Here is a 23,968-nt window from a genome sequence, read left to right as displayed (position 1 = left end):
TTTGCTTTCACTGCCGAGCACACAAGTTCAGTCCCTGGTCAGGGACTAAGATCCTGCAAGCCACACAGCACAGCCAAAAAAAAAAAATTCATCTGGGAAATTTCAACAATTTATATATTCTGTTTTATCATGATTTTTGTTTTATATCTTGCTGTGTCTTTAACATGTCCCCTCTCAAAAGGGTGAATTTGGTAACAGCTGCTTGCTTTTAATACATAATGTATTGAAACTGCATACTATTTCAGGGGTGTAATATAGGCATGAAATTAAGGAGTACTGTAGAATGACCAAAGAGCAGAGGTTCCAAGAGTCCATATTAAATATTTTAAATTTTTTGACATATGTGACTACAACATTAGATACTCCCCATCTTACTTTTCTAGAAAGCAAATTATTAAGTTAGTGCTTCAAATTTTTAATCATAAAATGGGGCTTATTTAATCTGATTGTTAATAGATGTCAAAATCTATGTAGTACAGCATTTACTTTTAATGGTAAAAAGTAGTTTTGAGGAAGGAAATCTATGTTTATCAAGATTTCAGATTCTTCCCTCTTAAGGGTAAAGAGTATCCAAATTATTACAGTGTGATTTTGAATCCTCCTGGCTACTTATCAGTACCATTTTTATATATTATGTTTTCCTGTGGTCCTGTTAAGTTACATTCACAGTATGTTCCAATGTAATTACGAAGAAGTTGCATTAGTAAATGATGTTGGCCTTGCCCACTACTTTATACCTCTTCTTTACATTTTTGGTCAATATCACCATGAAGTGTGTTGTTGTTGTTAGTTAGTTTAGTCAGTCATGTCCAACTCTTTGCAACCCCATGGACTGTAGTAGTCTACCAGGCTCCTCTGTCCATGGAATTCTCCAGGCAAGAATACTGGAGTGGGTAGACATTGTCTTCTCCAGGGAATTTTCCCGACCCAGGGATCCAACCCAGGTCTCCTGCACTGCAGGCAGACTTCCTGTCTGATCACTAAGAAGAACACTAAATAGTCTTTTCAGGTTCACATTTTATAGTCCCAAGTTTCTCATGCACATGAAGAGGAAGAGGGAACTTAAAAAATACTGCACAGGCTACTAAAGTTCCATATAAAGAAATGGGAATTTTTATTTAGGCTAAAAGGATGTCATATGTAATTCAAAATGAAACTTACTGTAGGTTTTTATTATAATAATCTAGGCTTCCTTCAGAGAAGGCACTGGCGACCCACTCCAGTACTCTTGCCTGGAAAATCCCATGGACGGAGGAGCCTGGTAGGCTGCAGTCCATGGGGTCACTAAGAGTTGGCCACGACTGAACGATTTCACTTTTACTTTTCACTTTCATTCACTAGAGAAGGAAATGGCAACCCACTCCATTGTTCTTGCCTGGAGAATCCCAGGGATGGAGGAGCCTGGTGGGCTGCCATCTATGGGGTCGCACAGAGTCAGACACGACTGACGCGACGCAGCAGCAGCAGCCGCAGCAGGCTATCTTAGTGTTTCAGGAATAACCATTTATTAATTATTCCTTGGTAATTAGATTGATTTTTCGCGGATGGAGTTTCTAGATGACTATGAAAAAGATTCTTTTTCTTGAAGCATGTGTTAAGAAATTTAGTGCAATGCTATTTCAGAATACTAATTCTGCCTTGCATAGGACAACAGAATAAAGCTGCTTTGTCTAGTTCTATATCCTCTGGGATACTTGGGTATTCTTTTGCCTGAGATACCTCCAGGACAAGATCAATAATGCTTCTCATTTGTTATAGTAGGCAGAAAAATCAATAGTATGAGCTGATATGTAATTTTATTTTAGGAAAAATTCAATAGATTATTATGCGAACTTGAGTTTTACCAAAATGTTTAAAGAATCAAATAAAGGAAAAAACTATATGATTTAGTTAGTGTATCAAGTCTTTGTGGAGAAAACCTTGTCTTAAACTTCTTTTGTGTTTCTTACAGTACTAAACATTTCATTTTAGTTGGCAGGATGAAATATCATCTTGTGTTCTTAAGAAGAAACATTTTCTCCTACATTTACTTTGCCTAATCATTTCGATCATGGTACAGCTAAAACAGGGGAACTGGTTATTTCTGTGATTAGGACAACTGGGTGAAGGACAGCAGGATGAAGAACAACTTCTGTGGCTTTCTTGAAATTAATATTAACTGGAGAAAAAGAAGATAGGGTATTTCCTAACCACATCTCCAGATTTGTCTAAGAGGAAGGAGAAAAGTATATCATCAGTAAAATTGGTAGCAAGTAAACTTTTTTCCTTAAAAAAAAAATTTGTTCTTTTTCTTCCTTTATTTCATGCATATGTACAAAAATCTACCCGTAGGTATTTTATAGGTAACTCAACTTTAGGATTGTAATTCACAAATTTATTTATATGTCACTTAACATTTTTTCAAGTTACCTTTAAAAATGGTAATTGGGCTCCTAGAACTGCTATAGAAATTTTGTTGTACTGAGGAAAGAACCTCTTCAATAAAACTAGATTCAAATTGGGTCCCACTGCTTGCAATCTGTATAATATCTCTATGTAATGCTTAATACAGTTCCAGTAAATATTATCTGAGATGGTATATTTAATAGTATGCTAGTGTACCCTTGATATTTAGTCTGATTTTCTCCCATTTTTTTATTTTGAAAAATTACAGACCCATGGAAAAGATAACAGAATAGTACAATGAACATTCATGTACTCTTAATCAAGTTTCATCATTTAACATTTCACCATATTAGTGCAGACACATTGCTTTTCTTTCACTCAGTATATGCCTGTATTTATGGTCTGTAAGCTGTATGTGAGTTTGTGCTCATAAACATACATACTTCTGCTGAATCATTCTGAGGATAAGTTGGCATTTCTCTGCTTATTCTTGATCTAGGTTGATACAGTTTAAATCTGTCACATTCCTCTTTGGATTTAGCCTCTAATTGTCAGCCCTTTGTCTGAAGGCCAGTTCATTCTCTCTTCTATTTCCAACATCCTATCTTACCTTTACCACTGAGAGTTATAACTCAGCCATCTTGGATTCAGGACAGATGAGGTCTCCTTACTTTGTACCCAGGAAGCAACAAAAAATGCCCTTCATCTTAGTTTCATTCTTTTATGATACTTGGAATATGGTAACCTATGCGGAAAGAAAAAATGAAATTGAGTTTTTATTTTTCACAAGGGGCTACAACCATGCCACTCATTTTTACTTAAGCCTTACTTACTTCTCCAGTAACCCTCTGAACTAGTTAGTAATATAACCATATATAGAAAACAAAGCAGATGCATTAATGTTAGATAATTTGCCCAAGATCTTATAGTTAGGATTTGAACTCAGGTACCTAACTCCAAAGCCCATGCTGCTTCCAGGACATCAGAGTATTTACAGACATTTACTTTTAGGAATATAAGAAATACATTTTCCTGTTCACCCTTTAGATTAGGTTATGCCTCTTTTGGTCTTTATTATGACTGTTACTGGAATTCTTGGAAGAAATAACTCACTGGCTACATTTCATTCACCTGTAAGTACCTATTGTTACCTTATAACTTAAGCACACAGACTTCTTTACCATGCTCCAAACACAGTCCTTTGTTTTTCCATCAAAACATTACATAAGGGATCTATTAGTATTTTCTGAGAAGGGCTACATAGTAAATAATTTAGGCTTTCCAGACCAGACATTCTCTGTTGCGGCTACTCAGGTATTCCATTGTAGCACAAATCACCATTACAAATACATAAATGAATGAGACTGTGTCCCAATGAAAGTATTTTCCAACAAGTCCTGTTTGACCTGTAGGCCATGGTTTGTTGAACATGGTATTAATCATCATCATCTTATATGCCCATTAGAATTTATATGCCAGGGAAATGTTGAAAGGAACATTGTTAAGTGACATATGAATACCCATCTCCTCTCACGTATTACTTGTTTATGTGGATGCAGTGACCAGTTTTGTATATACCTTCTGCATTAGAAAACACAGATGAAGCAATAAATATATCAGGCACCTTAAAACATTGTATCATGAAAGTCAGTTTTGTAGTGAACAGAGAACATCCTATTAAAAGACTAGTGATTTCTTAAAGAAAAATTTCAAGGTATATGACCCCTGCCCTAAAACATGTGGTAATAATATGTTCCATCTAGCATATTCTATCCATATTCTGATTGCTATTTGAGGAATGTTGAATGTGCCTAGCACAGGCAAAAAAACAGAAAGACAAAACAGATGTGACAATGGAAATTTTAGTATGATATGTATAGGAGACTTGATGATTCCTGGGTCACACTATTCTCACACAAATAACATAATCAGGAGATCCGTTTCTAATGGTTTGTTACAGAAATAGAAAGGATGCATGTGTTATTTACATTTATATTTATTGTTTCCTCATTTTTATCATTTCTGCTAGAGATAGTTATCTTAAGGGGAACTATTTCTCCTTCATGCCTATTAGTCAACACCTTTCTTTCCTAATCTGTTGAACCTTGTATCTGTTGAAATTTGTTTGATTAATTCCAAGTAATTACATTGATGTTAGGCAGTTTTTTCATATACACATTATGTTATCTGTTGTTTGAAACTCTTCTTTCCTCACTTTTTCTCTTTTATAAAACAAGATATCAACTCCATTCAAAGAATCACTTACCTTTTGAGAAGTCTGAGAAAGTTGTCTTCTTAACTATAAACATCTCTGAAAAAATGCAGTGATCTTTGGTTCATTTAGTACACTGATTACTTCATGTGTACCCCAGCATTGTTGAATAGGCTTTTTTCTTTAAAAAAAAAAACAAAACTGAAAAATGAAAAGAGAGTATATAACAAAACATGAGATGCAGTGATCAGAAGAAAGTTTGTAGTTGTAAATGCCTACATTTAAAAAGAAGAAAGATCTTAAACCAGTAATCTAACTTATACTGTAAGAACATAGAAAAAGAAAACCAAACCCAGGACTAGCAGGAGGAAGGAAGCAGTAAAGATTAGAGCAGAAATTTTTAAAAACAGAGAATTGGAAAACTATACAACCAACAAAATCAAAAGTTGCTTCTCTGAAAAGATCAACAAAATTGACAGACCTTTAGCTAAATTGACTATGAAAAAAAGAGGAGTCTAATTACAAAAATCAGAAACGAAAATAGGGGCGTTACTACTAATCTTACAAAAATAAAAGGGATTATAAAAGAATACAGTGAACAATTATATGCTAAAAAATTAGACACTCTAGGTGAAATGGACAAATTCCTAGAAATATGTACACCAGGAAAACTAAAGAAATAGCCAAATCTGAATAGAATTAAGACAAGTAGTTTGGCAGTTTCTCTAAAAGTTAGACATAGATTTACCATGTGACTCAGCAATTCTGCTCTTAAGTGTCTACCCAAAAGAATTGAAAAGAGGTACTCAAATGAATACTTGCACACAAATGTTCATAGCAACTCTATTCACAATAGTCCGAAGCTGCATAAAACCAAAATGTTCCATCAGTGGATAAATGCATAAGCAAATTATAATATATCTGTACAAAGGGATGAAGTACTGATACATGCTACGGCAAGATGAACTTCAAAAATGTTATACTGAGAGAAGCCGGACACAAAAGGTCACATACTGCATTATTCCATTTATTTGAAATATTCAAAATAAGTTAAGTCCAGAGAGACAGAAGCAAATTAGTTGTTGTCAGGGGCTCGAGGAAAAAGGGAGGAATGGAAATGACTGTTGAATGGGTATGGAATTGCCTTTTGGGGTGATGAAGTGTTCTGGAACTAGATGGTGATGGTTGCACAATATTAAGAATGTACTAAATGTCACTGGTTGAAAATATAATGGTTAATTTTGTGTTATGTTAATTCCACCTCAGAGTTTTAAGCTGAAACATAAATATTATTTAAAATTATTAAGTAGTGTGATAAACTGAAAATGAAAGTTTTTCTCGAGGCAGGGACTGGACTACTATGACTAGTGTTATAAAGGTCTACTGATTCTTTCTCACCAGAGCTGAGGTTTATTTCTCTGTGCCTTTATGATAACTCAGAAGCCAGAATGAGAGCCACCCAGAGTATGGTGCTAACTGTTCAGTTCAGTTCAGTCGCTCAGTTGTGTCCGACTCTTTGCGACCCCATGAATTGCAGCACGCCAGGCCTCTCTGTCCATCACCAACTCCTGGAGTCCACCCAAACCCATGTCCATCGAGTCGGTTATGCCATCCAACCATCTCATCCTCTGTCGTCCCCTTCTCCTCCCGCCTCCAATCCTACCCAGCATTAGGGTCTTTTCCAATGAGTCAACCCTTCGCATGAGGTGGCCAAAGTATTGGAGTTTCAGCTTCAACATCAGACCTTCCAATGAACACCCAGGATTGATCTCTTTTAGGATGGATTGATTGGATCTCCTTGCAGTCCAAGGGACTCTCAAGAGTCTTCTCCAACACCACAGTTCAAAAGCATCAATTCTTCGGCGCTCAGCTTTCTCCACCGTCCAACTCTCACATCCATACATGACCACTAGAAAAACCATAGCCTTGACTAGACGGACTTTTGTTGGCAAAGTAATGTCTCTGCTTTTAAATATGCTACCTAGGTTGGCCATAACCTTCCTTCCGAGGAGTAAGCGTCTTTTAATTTCATGGCTGCAAACACCATCAGCAGTTATTTTGGAGCCCAAAAAAATAAAGTCTGACACTGTTTACACTGTTTCCCCATCTATTTCCCATGAAGTGATGGGACCAGATGCCATGATCTTAGTTTTCTGAACGTTGAGCTTTAAGCCAACGTTTTCACTCTTTCACTTTCATCAAGAGGCTCTTTAGTTCTTCTTCACTTTCTGCCATAAGGGTGGTGTCATCTGCATATCTGAGGTTATTGATATTTCTCCCAGCAATCTTGATTCCAGCTTGTGTTTCTTCCAGCCCAGCGTTTCTCATGATGTACTCTGCATATAAGTTAAATAAGCAGGGTGACAATATACAGCCTTGACGTACTCCTTTTCCTGTTTGGAACCAGTCTGTTGTTCCATGTCCAGTTCTAACTGTTGCTTCCTGACCTGCATACAGGTTTCTCAAGAGACAGGTCAGATGGTCTGGTATTCCCATCTCTTTCAGAATTTTCCACAGTTTATTGTGATCCACACAGTCAAAGGCTTTGGCATAGTCAATAAAGCAGAAATAGATGTTTTTCTGGAACTCTCTTGCTTTTTCTATGATCCAGCGGATATTGACAATTTGATCTCTGGTTCCTCTGCCTTTTCTAAAACCAGCTTGAACATCTGGAAGTTCACGGTTCACGTATTTCTGAAGCCTGGCTTGGAGAATTTTGAGCATTACTTTACTAGCATGTGAGATGAGTGCAATTGTGCGGTCGTTTGAGCATTCTTTGGCATTGCCTTTGTTTGGGACTGGAACGAAGACTGACCTCTTCCAGTCCTGTGGGCACTGCTGAGTTTTCCAAATTTGCTGGCATATCGAGTGCAGCACTTTCACAGCATCACCTTTGAGGATTTGAAATAGCTCAACTGGAATTCCATCACCTCCACTAGCTTTGTTCGTAGTGATGCTTTCTAAGGCCCACTTGACTTCACATTCCAGAATGTCTGGCTCTAGGTGAATGATCACATCATCTTGATTATCTGGGTGATAACTGTAAAGGTTATTAAATATGAAGTGGGAGAATACTAAATGTGTTAGCGGAATCACAGTTGTTTTCATTTGAGAACCTCTTCTCAAGTGCATCTAACACGCTTTCCAATTGAGGTCTTCTTTCTCCCTCAGCTTCCAGAAAGCTTGAAAACAAATTTTGCTACATTGACTTCATTTGCTTTATGATAGGGTCAGTTGATTAGCAGGTCAGGGCTGCTAAATCTCTGGATTTCAGTGCAGTACTCGATAGAGTCTCATGATGTCTCTGTGGCATCTGTTAGAGCTCTCTCCTCAGCCTTGTCGTCCTGGACAGAGAGAAAACGAGATGGTTATTATGGATCAAATATAGCAAGATGAATTTTATTAGAGATAAATATTAAGTCTTGCATTTGGGACCAAAGAACACAAGCTGAACAAGGAAACCACTGGAGGGATGTGACTTAATAGCAGCTTATACAATAAAGAGTAACAGGGTGTGATCTCTCTTAACCTCTCAATATGAGCTACGTAGCACAAATGTGTTGTTTAAATGTAGTCTCAGAAACTCCTCTGCATTAAAAAGACTACATTTGGGACATTGTTCTCCATTCCATTTTCCAAGAGACTTTGACAAATGGAAAATAAATCTGAAGGTCTGTGTCAGAGATGGTGGGGAGGACATTCAAACAATGTCATGAGACACAGTTGATGAAAACAGGAATGGCTAGTCTTGAAAATATTGGTACTCTTTTAAACAATGAGAGCTCTCCATAAAGAAAAAAGAAATGGAAAAAAGAACAGAATTGACTCCCTTGTGTGCTCATGAAAGCATTCAAGCAAAGAGTGAGTGGACATTTTTCAAAAATGATCTTGATGATTAGACTGGAACTACAGGGGATTTCCCTGGTGGTCCAGTGATTAAGAATCCACCTTGCAGTGCAGGAGACAACAGGTTCAATCCCAGGTCGGGTAACTAAGATCCCGAATGCCATGAAGCAACTAAGTTCTTATACCACAACGAGAGAATTTGTGTCCTACAACAAAAGATCCCGCGTGATGCAACTAAGACTCAACACAGCCAGATAAATAATTATTTTTTAAAAAGAGTGGAACTACATAGCAACTAAAATATTCTTTCAACTCTAAGATTGTATGAATCAACATAATTTCTAAAAAGCAGGCAATATGAGGACATGAGGATGGGCAAAAAGAGAAAACACAGGTTTAAACTAATAAAATTCAAACAAGTACTTAGATACTTCCTAAATTCAAAGCATTGTTCAAGTTACCATAAATAATTTGAAAGTGATGTCATTTTCAGATTTGGGTCCATAATCATTGAGAAGATAACTCGTTTCCTTGGCCTTGTTTTATAGTCTAGTCTCCTGAGACAAGATCTAGGCCTTGGAAGCCCAGCACAGCTCTCTTCTTCAGGAAAACCTGGGACACCCTACTACTCATTTTCTGCCACAAGTTCCAGGAGAAGACCACTCCATGACTCTGCAGCACTTGGTAAGTGTATCACACAACAAATCCCATTTTACAAATGTTTCTTCCCCACCATCACCCCCTTTAGTTTATGCTTCTGGCTACACTTCTAATCAGAAGAAATTTGATTTCTTGGGTGTCATGATGATATCAGGGCTTATTTGCATAAAGTAATATATACTTAATAAACAATTTAATATTTTTATTTGGTCATCACCTTAAGAGGAACTGAATAGTGAAAAATGGAGCTTTAAAAATGGGACTAGTTTTCCCTCTTGTGATAAAAATGTCATGTACTAATATTAATTCTTGACTACAGTTGATATAATGCTGAACAGTCTGCAAAATAGTTTTATAATATACATTCTCATTTCATTCATATAGCAGTTCTACTAGTCAGTGGGCGTAATACAAGCTTTAACATAAAACTGAGGCTCAAAGGAGCACATATTCATATACCTAGTAGGTGGTTTATGCAGACTTTCTGACTCCAAGTCCACTGTTCTTTGCGTATTCATTGCATCTGTTCCTCAATTTTTTAAAAATAGAAGTAAAATTAACATAAAATTATCCTTATTAAAGTGTACAATTCAGTGACATTTAGTATATTAGCAGTGTTGTACAACCATTTTCCCTATCTAGTTCCAAAACACCACCTCAAAAGGCAACTCATACACCTCTCATTTTCCTTACTTCTTTCCTTCATGTCTTGTGTGTAGCCTAACCAGGCCAGTCTGTTTCATGTTGCTGCTTACAGCAAGCCTCAGGTATACTCTGCCACCCTATCCAGTCAATGTTTAAATGTGGGAATTTTGGATTATTCTTACAAAGAATCCTTTATATGAGAAAATTGACATTGTAAAGCATGTTTATATTGAGGATAGGCCACCCTCTAAAATAAACATACTCCACCAAAAGAAAATAGGTCCCAGCTGTTTATTCCACAAATACTTGTTATGCTTCTAATTTGTATATCTACCTCTGTCAAGGGCTTCCCAGGTGGTACTAATGGTAAAGATTCTGTCTGCAAATGCAGGAGACATAAGAGACATGGGTTTGATCCCTTTTTCGGGAAGATCTTCTGGAGAAGAGCATGGCAACCCACTCTGTTATTCTTCCCTGGAGAATCCCATGGACGGGGAACCTGGCGGGCTACAATTCATAGTGTCGCAAAGAGTCGGACACGACTGGAGCGACTTAGCACACAGGCACCTCTGTCAAACCCAAAATTTGTGGTAAAATATTCCTAGCCTTTGAGTCTAGAGTATGCTTGAGGGTATAAAAGGGCACAGTGATGGATTGTCATATTAGTCATACAGATCTCTGGTTAGATGTGCCCCCCTCTCCTTATAGGTGATTGAGTATATGTGCTGTTGAAACAAGCCCCTGTGATCTAGACCAATATACTTATTAAGAAAGTGGTAAGATACAGTATCTTTTCTCCATCTCCACTTTTGTTTCCCACCAAATCAGTTAGTCAGGGTAAAAACATTCTTTTGACTCTAGATGTGTCAGTGTCACTCTAGAAAAATATCTTGTTAGAATGCTGTGTGAGCACACACTGTGACAAAAAGCACTAATATAGACTAGTATACTGTTACTAAAAGCTCAGGGAAGAAATGAGCTACTGGAATATTGAGGGGGAGGGGGAGGGAGTTGATTTCATAAAAACTCAAGCTTCCCAAAAATTAAAGCTTGTATATTCATTTTTATTTTGATTATGATGTTAGATACTAAGGATTCTCTCTTTTATGCCAGGTACAATATTATACATACTATATCTTTATAAAAATTCTAGTAAGTTATAATATTAACCTCACATTACATGGGCTTCCTTTGTGGCTAAGCTGGTAAAGAATCGCCTTCAATGCCGGACACCTAGGTTCAATCCCTGGGTTGGGAAGATCCCCTGGAGAAGGGAAAGGCTACCCACTCCAGTATTCTGGCCTGGAGAATTTCATGGACTGTATAGTCCATGGGGTCACAAAGAGGCGGACACGACTGAGCGACTTGCACTTCACATGTTACAAATGAGGAACCGATATGCAGGAAAGTAAGCAACCTTAGCCAAAGCTTGGTATTCGGGGAGGCCCACTCATCTCCTGTGTAAATACCATCTAGTAAATTATTATTCTACTCTTCATTGTTACTTCTCAGTCTTAAATATTCTCTATTGGTATTGCAGTTATTAATAAAATCTCTAGAAGGATTTCAGAGATAATCTATACCAATCTTAGCATCTTTTCAAGATATTTAGATGCTTTAGAAAATCAACATTCTGCAAAACACCAAACAATTGATAATAGTTTTGCCACAAATTTTAATATAAACCTAATAATAATGGCTAAAATTTATTGTGTCACTTTCTGTTAGGTACTGCCCTGAGCATCTGTCTGTATTCCCCTTATTGCAACAGCTCCAGGAAGTTATTGTAGGTAACTGAAGTTCAAAGAAGTTAAGTAACTTGCCCAAGCTCACACAGCTGCTATATGATGGACCTGAAATTTGAATCCAATCAGCTTACTCTCTTAACTATTATACTTTGAAATCTCCCAAAAGTGAACTCTGTATTCTAAATTCATAATTTTGAATCCAACATTTATGTATGTAATTGTATAATGGCAACTAATGATTAGATTAAAAATATAAAAGAAGAATTTCCATTCCCAGGGCAGGGAAAAAACTGACCTAATCTAAAGAGCAATGTATTCTACTGCTAGTTATCCTAAAGTAGAGTGATGGGCTCTAGACTTACAGGAACAATTCAGTTGACTCTCTTTATATGTATGGACTGTGTCTTTTGCTCAAGGGATACTGTATTAGATGTGAAGAGCTGGGTTTTAGAAAATGCCTCCCAAAGAACAAAAATTTTGCTAGTAAGTTTTATAAATATACAGTGTGACAGATGTTGTTTATCTTTAGCACTTTTATTTTAAAGAAATATAGGCTGCCTCTTGGTAGGGACCAGATGCTAATGAGTGTTTTTTCCTCTCTTTATTGTATATAATTTCTCCACATACTACTTATGAAGTTGCTTTTTTAGCTTTGCAGCCTCCTGGTATATTTACTATAAAGAATCCCAGCCCTAATTTAAATGAATTTCATTCTTTCTTAAACAACTGCATGTTTTATTGTCCTATTATTTATGACCCAGGAAAATACCATTTTTGCAGTTCTAACTTTTATAGTTTTCAAAAACATTGTAATTAATGTTAGCCTTCTTATGTGTTTTCTCTTCTTAGTAGCAAACCCATCTGAGAGATCCTGAATTTGATCCATTATTTATGTATGATTGGAAGGCTGCATTTAACACCATTTTTACAATAAAATGAAGTATTAAATTTTAAATTTTACAAATAAGTAAAATTAAAATACCAAATGAGGCTGCGTAGGCATATGAAAATATTCATGTTTTCCTTTAATAAATAATCTATATCTTAGAAAGAAATATACTTTAGTTGTTTCTTGGAAACAAATATAAACATCCAAGAATGAATTGTACAGAAATTAATGCTGAAATTTCTGTTTTAACCACACATTGTTATAGGAAATATTCTTGTAGAATACTTATAGAATGATATCATATATGACAATGCTTGTGTTTAATAGTTTATATAACATATCTCAGATATTAGTATAACCTTAACTTTTCAGTTATTAAATATTTCAAATTTCTAACATCCTAATTTGTAGCATAGCATTAGCTTTTAGTCTATTTAATATGCTTTTAAACCTAATTCTCAGTGTGATATGAACACTAGATTTGTGTCTCTCTTAAGGAGTCATATTATTAAACTGACCTGTTGCACCAAATGCCCATCTGCAGATGAAAGTGAGATAAATGATGTAAAGTGCCTAGTATGGAGCCTTGTACATAATAGGTGCTTAAGAAATATTATTCCCTTTTCTCAAACATGCTTATTGGTTTGTTATTTTCTCTCGTTTTACTTTGTTTGCTGTCATCTTCCCAGACTTATGGGATATATATTTCAGAGTACATCACTTCATTAGGAGTACGTGTTTTACACTAGAACTGGTTAGTAAGAATGGAGCCCCTGTCCCTGTATTCCCTTACTTATTCCTAAATCCTGGAAAACAAGGAAGGTACTAGGAGGGAAAATTCTTTCCTGCTCATTTGAAGTATGAACTTTTCTAAAATAAATGCTGATGAAATACACTGTTTCCCATGTACAGATCCTTTGCAAGCAAAGAAAGTCAGAAAGGTGCCTCCTGGTTTGCCTTCTTCTGTAAGTACCACTTCTTTTTTTTTTGACTTCGTGGTAAGCAAATTAATTTCAGGTATTCAGTATCTGCAGACTGTCAGGATACATTCAGTTGGTGTCAGTAGGCATACTTCACATAGTAATTGTTCTCTGCTTCACAGAATCATTGATTGAGTTAAATCTGAATTCAGTGTTACGTTTTTAGATTTCTCTGCAATGATTTGTAGCTTACTCATATGCTTTTACTCCATGTCCCTGTCATTTGAATTCCCCTCTTGGGAAGAGGACTAGGCCGGTAGCTGTCAAAGAAGATCTCCTGTACAGGTCTTTTGATGTTTAATTAGTCATTATGTTACTGAACAGGAGGACAGACAGAGATTAATAGCTGAGAATCTTAGAAATTTACATTTGTAATAATCCCAATGGAGCTAAAGACATTAGGATTCGATGGACATGTTTGGCTCAGCTTGCCTCAGTAGGACTGGGGTTATTAATATGCATAAATCACCAAGTCAGATGTTCATTGTGAATCTCTTGTGGATTTTAAAGCCTTCATTAAGCCTTTCCTAACTTCAGCTTAGCATCAGGAAAGCTTTCAAGCAACTAGTTTGTTGATCCCTCTTTGCTCAAAAATGTATCCTTTGAGAATAAAGAGCTTCATGAGAATAAAGAGGTTGGAAAGGTTTGGTGAACAATCATTAATGGCCATGATAATCTGATGCTGTAGGGGTGTTCGCACTGTTAAATATACTTTATTCTCTTAAAGAGTAAAAGTATTTGTAAATGAACCTACATCATAAATCCACCTACAATTTAAAAATCCCTGGTGTGAGAAGGGGAGATTTTCTTCCTCTCCCTTTGCTTAGAACAAATGGGGAGTGGGGCTTTTGGACTGAGGTCGCATGCCTTGTGGGGTACATCTCTTTGTTGTGTAAATGGATGTTGGCCTTTTATTTGGCAGTACTTAACACATGGGCGCAGGTGCTGCTGGGTGAGTCACAGCTCATCCAAGTATACACTGAATGGAATATCCGGCTTGGCAAGCAGTAATCTAGAAGGAGCAGCATGGGTCTGAGCTTTTTATTTTTATTAAGGCTGAAGTAGAGATAATCATCTTTTTGGTTGTTTGCCTTCCTTATTTCCTATGTTCTTTGCTTGCCTTCTCTTCTGTATGATACGTGAAAACTCAAATTTGAAATCCTCTTTGAAATTCACTTCCAGATGGATCTGAGTTTTATGCAGCCTAGGGCAGCTGTGCTCTGAACCTGCAGCCTACCTGGAAGGTTGGATTGCAGCTGCAGGCATTCTTAAAAGCTTTTGCTTGCATAAGCACTTGGACCCACTAGAGGCTGAATAGCTGCTTGATAAACAAAATGAACACAATGCCTCAAATCATTATTCCCGAAGACAGGATTTTTTTTTTTCAGCAACAGCTAAAAATAGTTGGGCAATTTACATTTTAACAGTTGTGTGCTTTGCAGGAGTAGGTGGTTCCACAGTAGAACATGATTTCTGCTAGATTAACAGAAGTCATATTTAAATCTGACAGAACTGCTGAAACATGGAACTGTGCAATCTTTCTAGAGATTTGTTACTATAATTCTATAAGAGTAACAGAAGTTAAATTACATATTAATATTTGGTAGAACTATACAGGGTTTAAAAAATACCAAATTAGTAGATGAAAGAGTCATCTCATTTCTTTGCCTCATAATATTTTAAGAAACATTATCTTTTTGCTGTTTCATAGTTCTTTCATTTTTAAAACAAAAGGGCAAAAAGGACAGAGCAGCCGGAAAGAGAATAGACACTGGAAGTCACCAGTGTTCTTTATGTCCTAATAGTAACTGCATTCACTATCTGGATGTAGTTCTCCAGATGGACTATGTATATTTTATTTCATGGTCATTTGTAGATCTTACTTCCCAAACTAGAAACTTCAGATGTCACAGTTTGCTGCTGGTCCAGTCTGTCTTTAGTCATCTGTAAAATGCATGTTACCTTTACCAAAGAAAGTGGAAGAGCTAGGTTAGTACTGCATAGCTCACACAGTTCTGGAAAAAACAGGCAGTGTTACTTAACATGCCAAACTTGGATAACTACATAATTTGACCATAGACCATTGGTTAGAGGCCTTTTCTTTTTGTAAGCCATGCTACATATTTAAGTATCATAATTACAAACCTTAGCTCTTCTGTTCCTCTCTGCAGAACAACTGAATGGTAATTTCTGTCTGTGGATAAAGGTCTGGTAACAGTGTATTGATATTATTAAAGCAGTATGGTCAGTGAAGTTAAGAAAACAGTATGTTCAGATCTGCTGTCTGAGTTATTGATTGGTTGTATGACCCTGGACTTGTCAGTTAGCCCTTGGGAAGTTTGGACTAAGTTCCTTTCAGGTCTAAAGTGTTACATTCTTAGGATTTTAAAATTAATATGCTCAGTACATAACCAAAAGGCATAGTGGGCATAGTTTTCTTCTTACCAATGAAAAAATGGTGTTCTTAAATTAAGCATGTTAAGTTTTCCACTTGTTTCTCTAGACAGATTGAAATATTGAACAAAGTGAACTTTTGTAGCAGCAACTGTAGAGTGATACCTGGAAATTGAATTTGGTCATACACACACCATCATTGGCTGCAAGGAACTAGTGTGACAAACAAGCGTTTAGTGAATTAATTGTATATATTTCAGTGAGGCAAGTAAAAGTGTGTACCAAGTACTCTGGAAACAAAGTAAGTAGAATTAACCCTGCCTTGGGAAGTACTAATGGCATCAGGAGTTAACATTTGAACTCTTGTCTGACAAGATTAGCAGCAGTTGATACAGATAAAAAGTATAGACATGTGAAAAAAATAAACACATTCTGAAGCCACATCTAAAAGTACAGCCTTAACTGAGTTCTATACCCGATACACCCTTCATGCATTTCCTATGAGGCAGGCCCACTCTCCCATCTAGAGATGATTGAGGAATACCTAAGACCAACTCAGATAGGAAAAGGGATAAATTGTTATCGTAGTCTAGCTTGGATAAAAGCCTAAAGCCTCCTGGCCAATAGATAATAGGAGGCATTTGTAGTTGTTAAGATTATCTGGGAGTCTTTCTGAAGGCATGGGTGTGCTTTGACTTTGCAGGATGTCATTCTTCCTTTTTAGGGCTCCTGAACCTCCCCTCTCTAACCACTAACTTTAGTCTTTGTTCTTTGTATATACACAAGCTGTATTTCATCTGTATCAGATCTTTACTGAAATAAAACATTTGAGGAAATTTTGAAACACTGGATAGGGATTGAAGGCAATTGTGGTTTGTTTCCTAGTAATTTGTGGGAAAAGTTGAAACATTTGCATTGTATTTGTTACCGTCCTTTACAGTCTCAATGTCACTTTGTTAGAATAACACATATCTTACATGTGTGGGGTTCTGTGCTAACCATTATCTATATCATCTTAATCTTTTATCTTTGTCACACAAATATATAACTAATATCCTCTTTTTACAAATGAGGAAATTGAGATTCAGATATTAACTTGTCCAAGATTACACATACAGCCAAAAATTACAACCTAACTTAATAGCAAAGACCATTTTCTTTTTAATTTGAATGTTAAAGCATATTGTTTATTTTGGCATGCTCATAATATGCCTTGGTATATTAAATTTAAAACAGTTTATTCTATCAGTTATGTTCTTCTTGATCAAACTTACTCATTGCTTTCTTATTTAGAGACCTACCACCCTCTGAAAGGATGATATAGAAAACTAGCGCAAGCAGATGGGTTTTGTCTGGCCTCAGCTGCTTTTTGTTTTGCTGTCTTAGAGAATGCTTTTAAGTTCCCTGAACACCAAGTTTCTGTTTGTGAAAGGAGATAGTAATGCTTATCTCAAATGTTAGTACAAGAGTATTATGTGCCTATCATGTGTCTGGTATATAGTAGACACTCAGTAAATGTTCCTTTTTTTTTTCCCTAGTTCCTACCACTACAGCCTGAAGTTTAAAGGAATTTTTACCATTTCATGTTACTTCCCTCTCTCTTTTTTTTTTTTTGTCCACGTCATGAGGCTTATGGGATTTTAGTTCCCCAACCAGGGATTGAAGCTAGACCTTTGGAAGTGAGAGCACAGAGTCCTAACCACTGGACCTCCAGGGCATTCCCATACCATACTTTGTTGAAAAGCAAGGAAAAGTTTGAAAACATAAATAATACTATTATTTAAAAAAAAAGTAATGTATGCACTTGGAACATAGTAAGTAGTAAATTGTAGCTGCTGTTGTTAAGAAAGCGTTTATTTTCAGAAAAGAAACCCATAAAAGGAGGGAAAATTTGTTGAATCAATTCCTGCTTAGAATTCATGCTAATTATTTTTTGTTTTCTGAAGTATCACGAGTCTGTACTTTCTTCTTCCCTTTATACTATCATTGGTTGAACATCTTTATGGTCCTCTGAAGCATTTTTTAGATGGAGGGAAGTTTATTTGTTCTTTATTTCTTGACTTGATGTTAGTATTTCCCAATAGAGATCCTTTTTTTTTTTAATATGCTGCAGAAAATGCAGAATCCTGAAATAAGTAAGACATGATATACTTTCCAGATTTTTATCACCAGGAAGTAAACACCTAGTAAACACCTAGTCAAATTTCAGAATGCCTTTAGACTCAAATTGTGATCTTGTTCCATAGCATTTGAAAACATCTTTTGAACAACTTGTCATGCCCTGCATCAAAATGGCAAATCTTAATTCATTTTCAGTGTAATTGGTGTTGACTTAAAAAGTAGTCACAACCTAAAATTTAAGAATTATTTTTTATTTGGTAGAGATTTTTAGGACTCCAATGACTGTGACATCCTTATTGACTGATTTGGCAGGAAATAATCCATTTCTCCCTGGTTTAGAGTCACGTGCATAGACTGATGATTGTTTGTTTCTTGGTCAAATATGCTAGTCTTTGTCCTCTGTCTGTAAGTATGTATATATTATTCAACAAAAGGTATAACAGTTTATCAAATAATTTCTTTAATTTTTTTGAGAGTTAAACTCCAAAGTGTATTTTATCTCCCCTGCCATTATGAAAAAGAATTTTTCTGATACTTCCCCCATAAGAAACTTTATTGTTTCTTAGCTAAATCAAAGTAACTTAAATAACCACTTTTTCTTGCTTTGCTATGGACAGGTATAGAGTTCTATAACTTTTGGATTGGTCACTGAATGTAGTTTAGGAAATGATGCCTTCCTTTCTCCCAAACTTTTATGGGAATTAATTTTGTTAGGAATGGCTTTGCTAAATTAATGTAGATATTTTATCATTTTTAATACTGAATTTTCTATTTTAGGGACACCCCTTGAGATGAACTGGAGATGTTCTGAGTCATTTCTAAATCACAGAGACCACTAAACGTGTCTAAAGATCTAGCATTCTCATGTACATACTAAATATAATTAGTAAAAATATTAAATAGATAAAGTCAGAATATTAAATTCTGAAGGTGTCTAGAGTGAGGATTGTTTAATAGGAAAGAGAACAAATACAACTCTCTGGAGCTGATAGAAATTAATAACTTAGAAAATCACCACTTAAAAGATTGGTGGTTATCTGAACCAGTAAGAAAAAGATCAAGGGTTAGAGAACTATAGAGATATTGTTACCTCCAGTTTATCCACAAAAATATTGAGATGATCAGCAAGTACTGTACTTTCAAAGAGAATGTTCCCTGGAAGTCATTAGGAAGCTAGAGTAACAATGTTTTTATAGACAGTTGATTGAGTACTAACTAGCAATAATCCTAGTGATTCTAGAATAAATAGTATTTACAGGCAGCACCAGCTTCGGCTGAACTTCATAAAGTGAACACTCCAGTTTCTGAACACGAATTGGAATAGCTGTTTGCTTAGCTCCTTTAGCTGACAATCCTGTAGGATATACAACTAGGTACTTAAGAGTCTTATTTCAGACTGTTAGATAATCTGTCTCTATTTGAAGGCTACCACTATATAAAATTTTCAAGTGGCTGATTCTCTGACCTCATAGGTCCTTCTAGCAGAAAAATCTTAGTATCTAAAGGGAGTGGTTCGATAATCCATTCCAAACTTATATTCAGTTTAGTCATTGAATGAAAGATTTTCTTCATACATTAGTGAGAAGAAATAGCCACTGTTTATACTGACAGTAACTACTGTTCAGAACAGTGTCAGACTTGTGTCAGTATAGATAACGGGCTTTTAATCCATATTTCTAAGATGTTCATTTGTGTGACAAGCCACCCCATATTTGATATGATTTTAAGTGAAAAAAAAAGAAAAGAAAATTTCCAGCTAGTGAGTCCTATGAACCAGTTGTTTGTACTGATGTGATGGTACAGCCACAGTGATATTTGTTATTTTCTGACCTTTCTTTGTAAAGAAGAAAGAACATGCTGAATTTCACAAGCTTTTGCAATTTATTGAACTCCTCAGCTGGTATATTTTAGATGTTTGAGACTTTACAAACCAGATGTAGGATAGGACCCAGTGTGTGTGTGAGAGAGAGAGAGATTTGTATGGCTTTTAAAGTGTAAAGTATTAGTTGCTCGGTTGTGTCTGACTCTTTGTGACCCTGTTAACTGGAGTCCTCCAGGCTCCTCTGCCCATGGGATTTTCCAGGCAAGAATACTGGAGTGAATTGCCATTTCCTTCTCCAAGGGAACTTCCCGACTGAGGGTTTGAACGTGGGTTTCCTGTATTGCACGCAGCTTCTTTACCATCTGAGCCACCAGGGAAGCCTATAAAGGATATGTGGTTGAATTCTATAAATGCTTTTAGATTTTTAAGCCCACTTATGTGTCATTCAACATCAGTAGAACCATTAAGTTTTTTTGGTTTTGTTTTTTGTCTAATAAAATAGAGGATTATTTCTTCAAGTATAGGAAAGAGGTATAAATTAAGAAGTCCAAATTTTATCACTGGGGATGTTTAGGGCTCTAGATTTTATTCTAAGTTAAGGAAGATATTTACATCCTAAGTAATTTGATGACATGAAATTTGCCATCACTAATATTCCCCTTGTTTAACTAGTGATGATTTTAGTTTGAAAAGTCATTTACTGTACTCCTATAATAATTTCAGGGACTGTAGGACTTCCCTGGTGCAGTTGATGGGGATCTACCTGCCCATGCAGCAGATATGGGTTTGACCCCAGGTCTGGGAAAATTCTACATGTTAAGGAGCAGCTGGCCCCTGCACCATAACTATTGAAGCCCACACGACTAGAACCCATGAGCCACAACTACTGACACTTGCGTGTTTAGAGCCTGTGCTCTGCAACAAGAGAAACCACCCCAGTAAAGCCCACACAAAGCATCGAAGACCCAACACAGCAAAATAAGTGAATAAAAAAAATTTTTTTAAATAATTTCAAGGAATGTAACATATACTGTATAGATGAGTTCATAGTTAGAGTTCTGAGAATTTTTAGAAACACTGCTAGCTCCAGGATAGTTTCTTATTCTCCACCCACCCCCCTCCACCGTTGCCACCCCTGTGTTTGTTGTATTCATTGAACAAATTTTAAATGGAATAATATTTTTTAAAATTTTGACTGTGCTGAGTCTTCACTGGGACAATGTGGGCACCTCTCTAATTGCAGAGTCCAGGCTTAGTTACCTCAAGACATGTGGGATCTTAGTTCCCCAATCAGGGATTGAATCCACATTCCCCCCACTGGAAGGCAGATTCTTAACCACTGGACATCAGGAAAGCCCCTAAACAAATTTTAAAGGGTTAGCCCTTCAAATTTTGGGTTTTTTTTTAATTACCTGCATTTAATTTAATATATAACCCAATATGGGAGAAGGGGATGACAGAGGATGAGATGGTTGGATGGCGTCACTGACTCGATGGACATGAGTTTGAGCAAGCTCCGGGAGTTGGTGATGCACAGGGAAGCCTGGTGTGCTGCAGTCCATGGGGTCACAAAGAATCGGACATGACTGAGTGACTGAACTGAACTGAATGACCCAATATATCTATAATATGACAATATTTTATTAATTTTTAAAAGTAATTTGGTTCTAGAAGTTGTTTCTGGAAAATTTGCACAAACAAAATTTAGAAAATAAAATTTCACTTGTAAAATCAGATGGTGAACTATATTTAGCCACAACTATGATTTGCAAACCCCTGCATTAGACTTAAAGAACCATAAGTTAAGTATATGCCTAGAGTAGATGTTCTTACCTTCATAAATCTACTTCCTATGAAAAGCAGACCCAAAGAGAAATAAATAAAATTAAGTATTTTTTTAGACAGGTACCCTGTTTTTTGTTTGTTTGCCTTTAGATCCATTACTTCATTAGTCCCTTCATCATTTGCTTAAGTTCCTGGACACATACAAACTTTCCAGGACAGTTATTTGCCCTAAAATGTACCTGACTAGAATAGTTAAAGAACCTTCATATATAAAGTAGGTGTTATGATGTCATAATTTTTCTAGAATTTAAATGTCATTTTAGGTAATAATAGAATAGTTGATGGCATCAAAAATAAGTCCATGTAGATATATATTCGGAGAAGGCAATGGCACCCCACTCCAGTACTCTTGCCTGGAAAATCCCATGGACGGAGGAGCCTGGTGGGCTGCAGTCCATGGGGTCACTAGGAGTCGGACACGACTGAGCGACTTCACTTTTACTTTTCACTTTCATGCATTGGAGAAGGAAATGGCAACCCACTCCAGTATTCTTGCCTGGAGAATCCCAGGGACGGCGGAGCCTGGTGGGCTGCCGTCTATGGGGTCGCAGAGTCGGACATGACTGAAGCGACTTAGCAGCAGCAGCAGATATATGTTATTAAATGTTTATTTGAAACAGTTGAGTTCAAAAAGTAATTTAACTTTGATATAAACAACTCTACTGTAATTTTTTCCTTGAACTTACATATACATGTCCTGAGTCACCATAAACTTCCTCATAGAACCCAAAGCTAAAAAGGTAGTTCCTGGCAGCTTGAGAATCAGTTTGAACCTACGTGTGCTTGTGAGACAGATGGCTTTCAAACGTGACATGTCTCTCTCTAAACATAAAAGCTACATTCAGAACTTGAGAATCTTTACTCAGAAGACTAGAAAACTAACTTTTTTGTTGTTAACTTCTGTAAATTTAAGTGAATATTTATGATTCTTATTTTGTTTTTTAGTTTTTTGATGGCTAGTGTTAATAAGAAATAATAATAAGTACTAAAACTTAAGGCAGGAGGAGAAGGGGACCACAGAGGATGAGATGGCTGGATGGCATCACTGACTTGATGGACATGAGTTTGAGCAATCTCTGGGAGTTGGTGGTGGACAGGGAAGCCTGGCATGCTGCAGTCTATGGGGTCGCAAAGAGTCGGACACGACTGAGCAACTGTAGTGAACTGAATAAAGCTCAAGTTTTCTGACTTGAACTTGATAATTTTTAAATGTAAAACTTGACATTATTTGAAATCAAGCTATCAATATCTTTTCAACATCACCAAAAGATACTTGTAAATTTTAAAAATCAGTCATTTGAATGAGAATTAGAAATTCATTGCTACTAGAGTGGAATGTGTTTAGTAAATCTCCACTGAGAGATTTAATTCATGCAAATTCACTCATTCAAGTGAATTCATTCTATTAAAGTTAGTGACTATAGAGTGCTTATTGTGAATTAAAATTTTTTCTAGGCTTTAGATATTTAAGTAACAATAAACCATGGACTTCATACTCTGTCTTCAAGATGCTTATAGTCAAAACATAACTTTGACCTTTGAAAATAAGCTAACTTTAAAATTTATTTCATTTGAGAAATTACTACCCTCTGGGAATGTAGTGGAATATCCAGGACATGCTTTTTGAATTAAATTAAGAGGATAAAAATAAATACTGTGAAGCAATTATTTTATGTTATCTATAACAGGGAACATCATCTGTTAATGACTTTCTGCTCCACGCTGTACCTTTCAACTTCCTCCTACTCTGACTGTTCAGATCATCAAAAATAAGTTAACTGGTTTTTTTGGTACAAAACACTGAACTATTTGTCCTATTTTTTTCCCTCAGTTAGGGCTTCCCCAGAGCTCAGTTGGTAAAGAATCCGCCTGCAAAGCAGGAGACCCCAGTTCAGTTCCTGAGTTGGAAAGATCCCCTGGAGAAGGGATAGGCTACCCACTCCAGTATTCTTGGGCTTCCCTTGTGGCTCAGCTGGTAAAGGATCTGCCTGCAATGCAGGAGACCTGGGCTTGATCCCTGGGTTGCGAAGATCCTGGAGAAGGGAAAGGCTACCCACTCCAGTATTCTGGTCTGGAGAATTTCATGGACTGTATAGTCCATGGGGTCGCAAAGAGTCAGACACGAGTGAGCGACTTTCACTTTCCCTCAGTTGTGCAGTTAACTCCTAGTTACACACAATAATAGGAATAAATTTGTGCCCTAATGGTAAATTACCAGTAATTCAGCTATTAACTCTGCAGTGTGTGAGGACTGATGTAATTAACAATGCATGATCGTGATCTTCATATGACAGATCACTATGGAAAACCATAATACAGGAAACCTTTCTCTAAAGGAAAAAAAGTTACAGTTTCATTGACATAAAAGTAAAACAGTTGTTATTTTCCCATACTAAAATTAGCTTCAAGAATGATCATTTC

General features: G+C 36.4%; 1 protein-coding gene across 37 annotated transcripts in view; it reads left to right on the top strand.

Annotated features, from left to right (window-relative positions):
* TCF12 (transcription factor 12) overlaps positions 1-23,968 on the top strand; it is a 395,492-nt gene that overhangs the window by 301,200 nt on the left and 70,324 nt on the right. For 34 of the 37 annotated variants that reach the window (XM_081510116.1, XM_081510114.1, XM_081510113.1 and 31 more), the window contains 2 exons: positions 8,992-9,127; positions 13,298-13,350. The exons of the other annotated variants lie outside the window; for them this stretch is intronic. In XM_081510116.1, the coding sequence (XP_081366242.1) occupies positions 8,992-9,127; positions 13,298-13,350 (189 nt within the window). The remainder of the gene's footprint in view (positions 1-8,991; positions 9,128-13,297; positions 13,351-23,968) is intronic. 37 annotated transcript variants of the gene reach the window in all.

This window comes from Giraffa tippelskirchi, chromosome 7 (genome assembly GCF_054371585.1).
Source record: "Giraffa tippelskirchi isolate mGirTip1 chromosome 7, T2T-mGirTip1v1.2.pri, whole genome shotgun sequence".
NCBI classification, from domain to species: Eukaryota; Metazoa; Chordata; class Mammalia; order Artiodactyla; family Giraffidae; genus Giraffa; species Giraffa tippelskirchi.
Note: the sequence above shows the minus strand (reverse complement) of the source record. Positions and strands in the feature narration are given on the sequence as shown.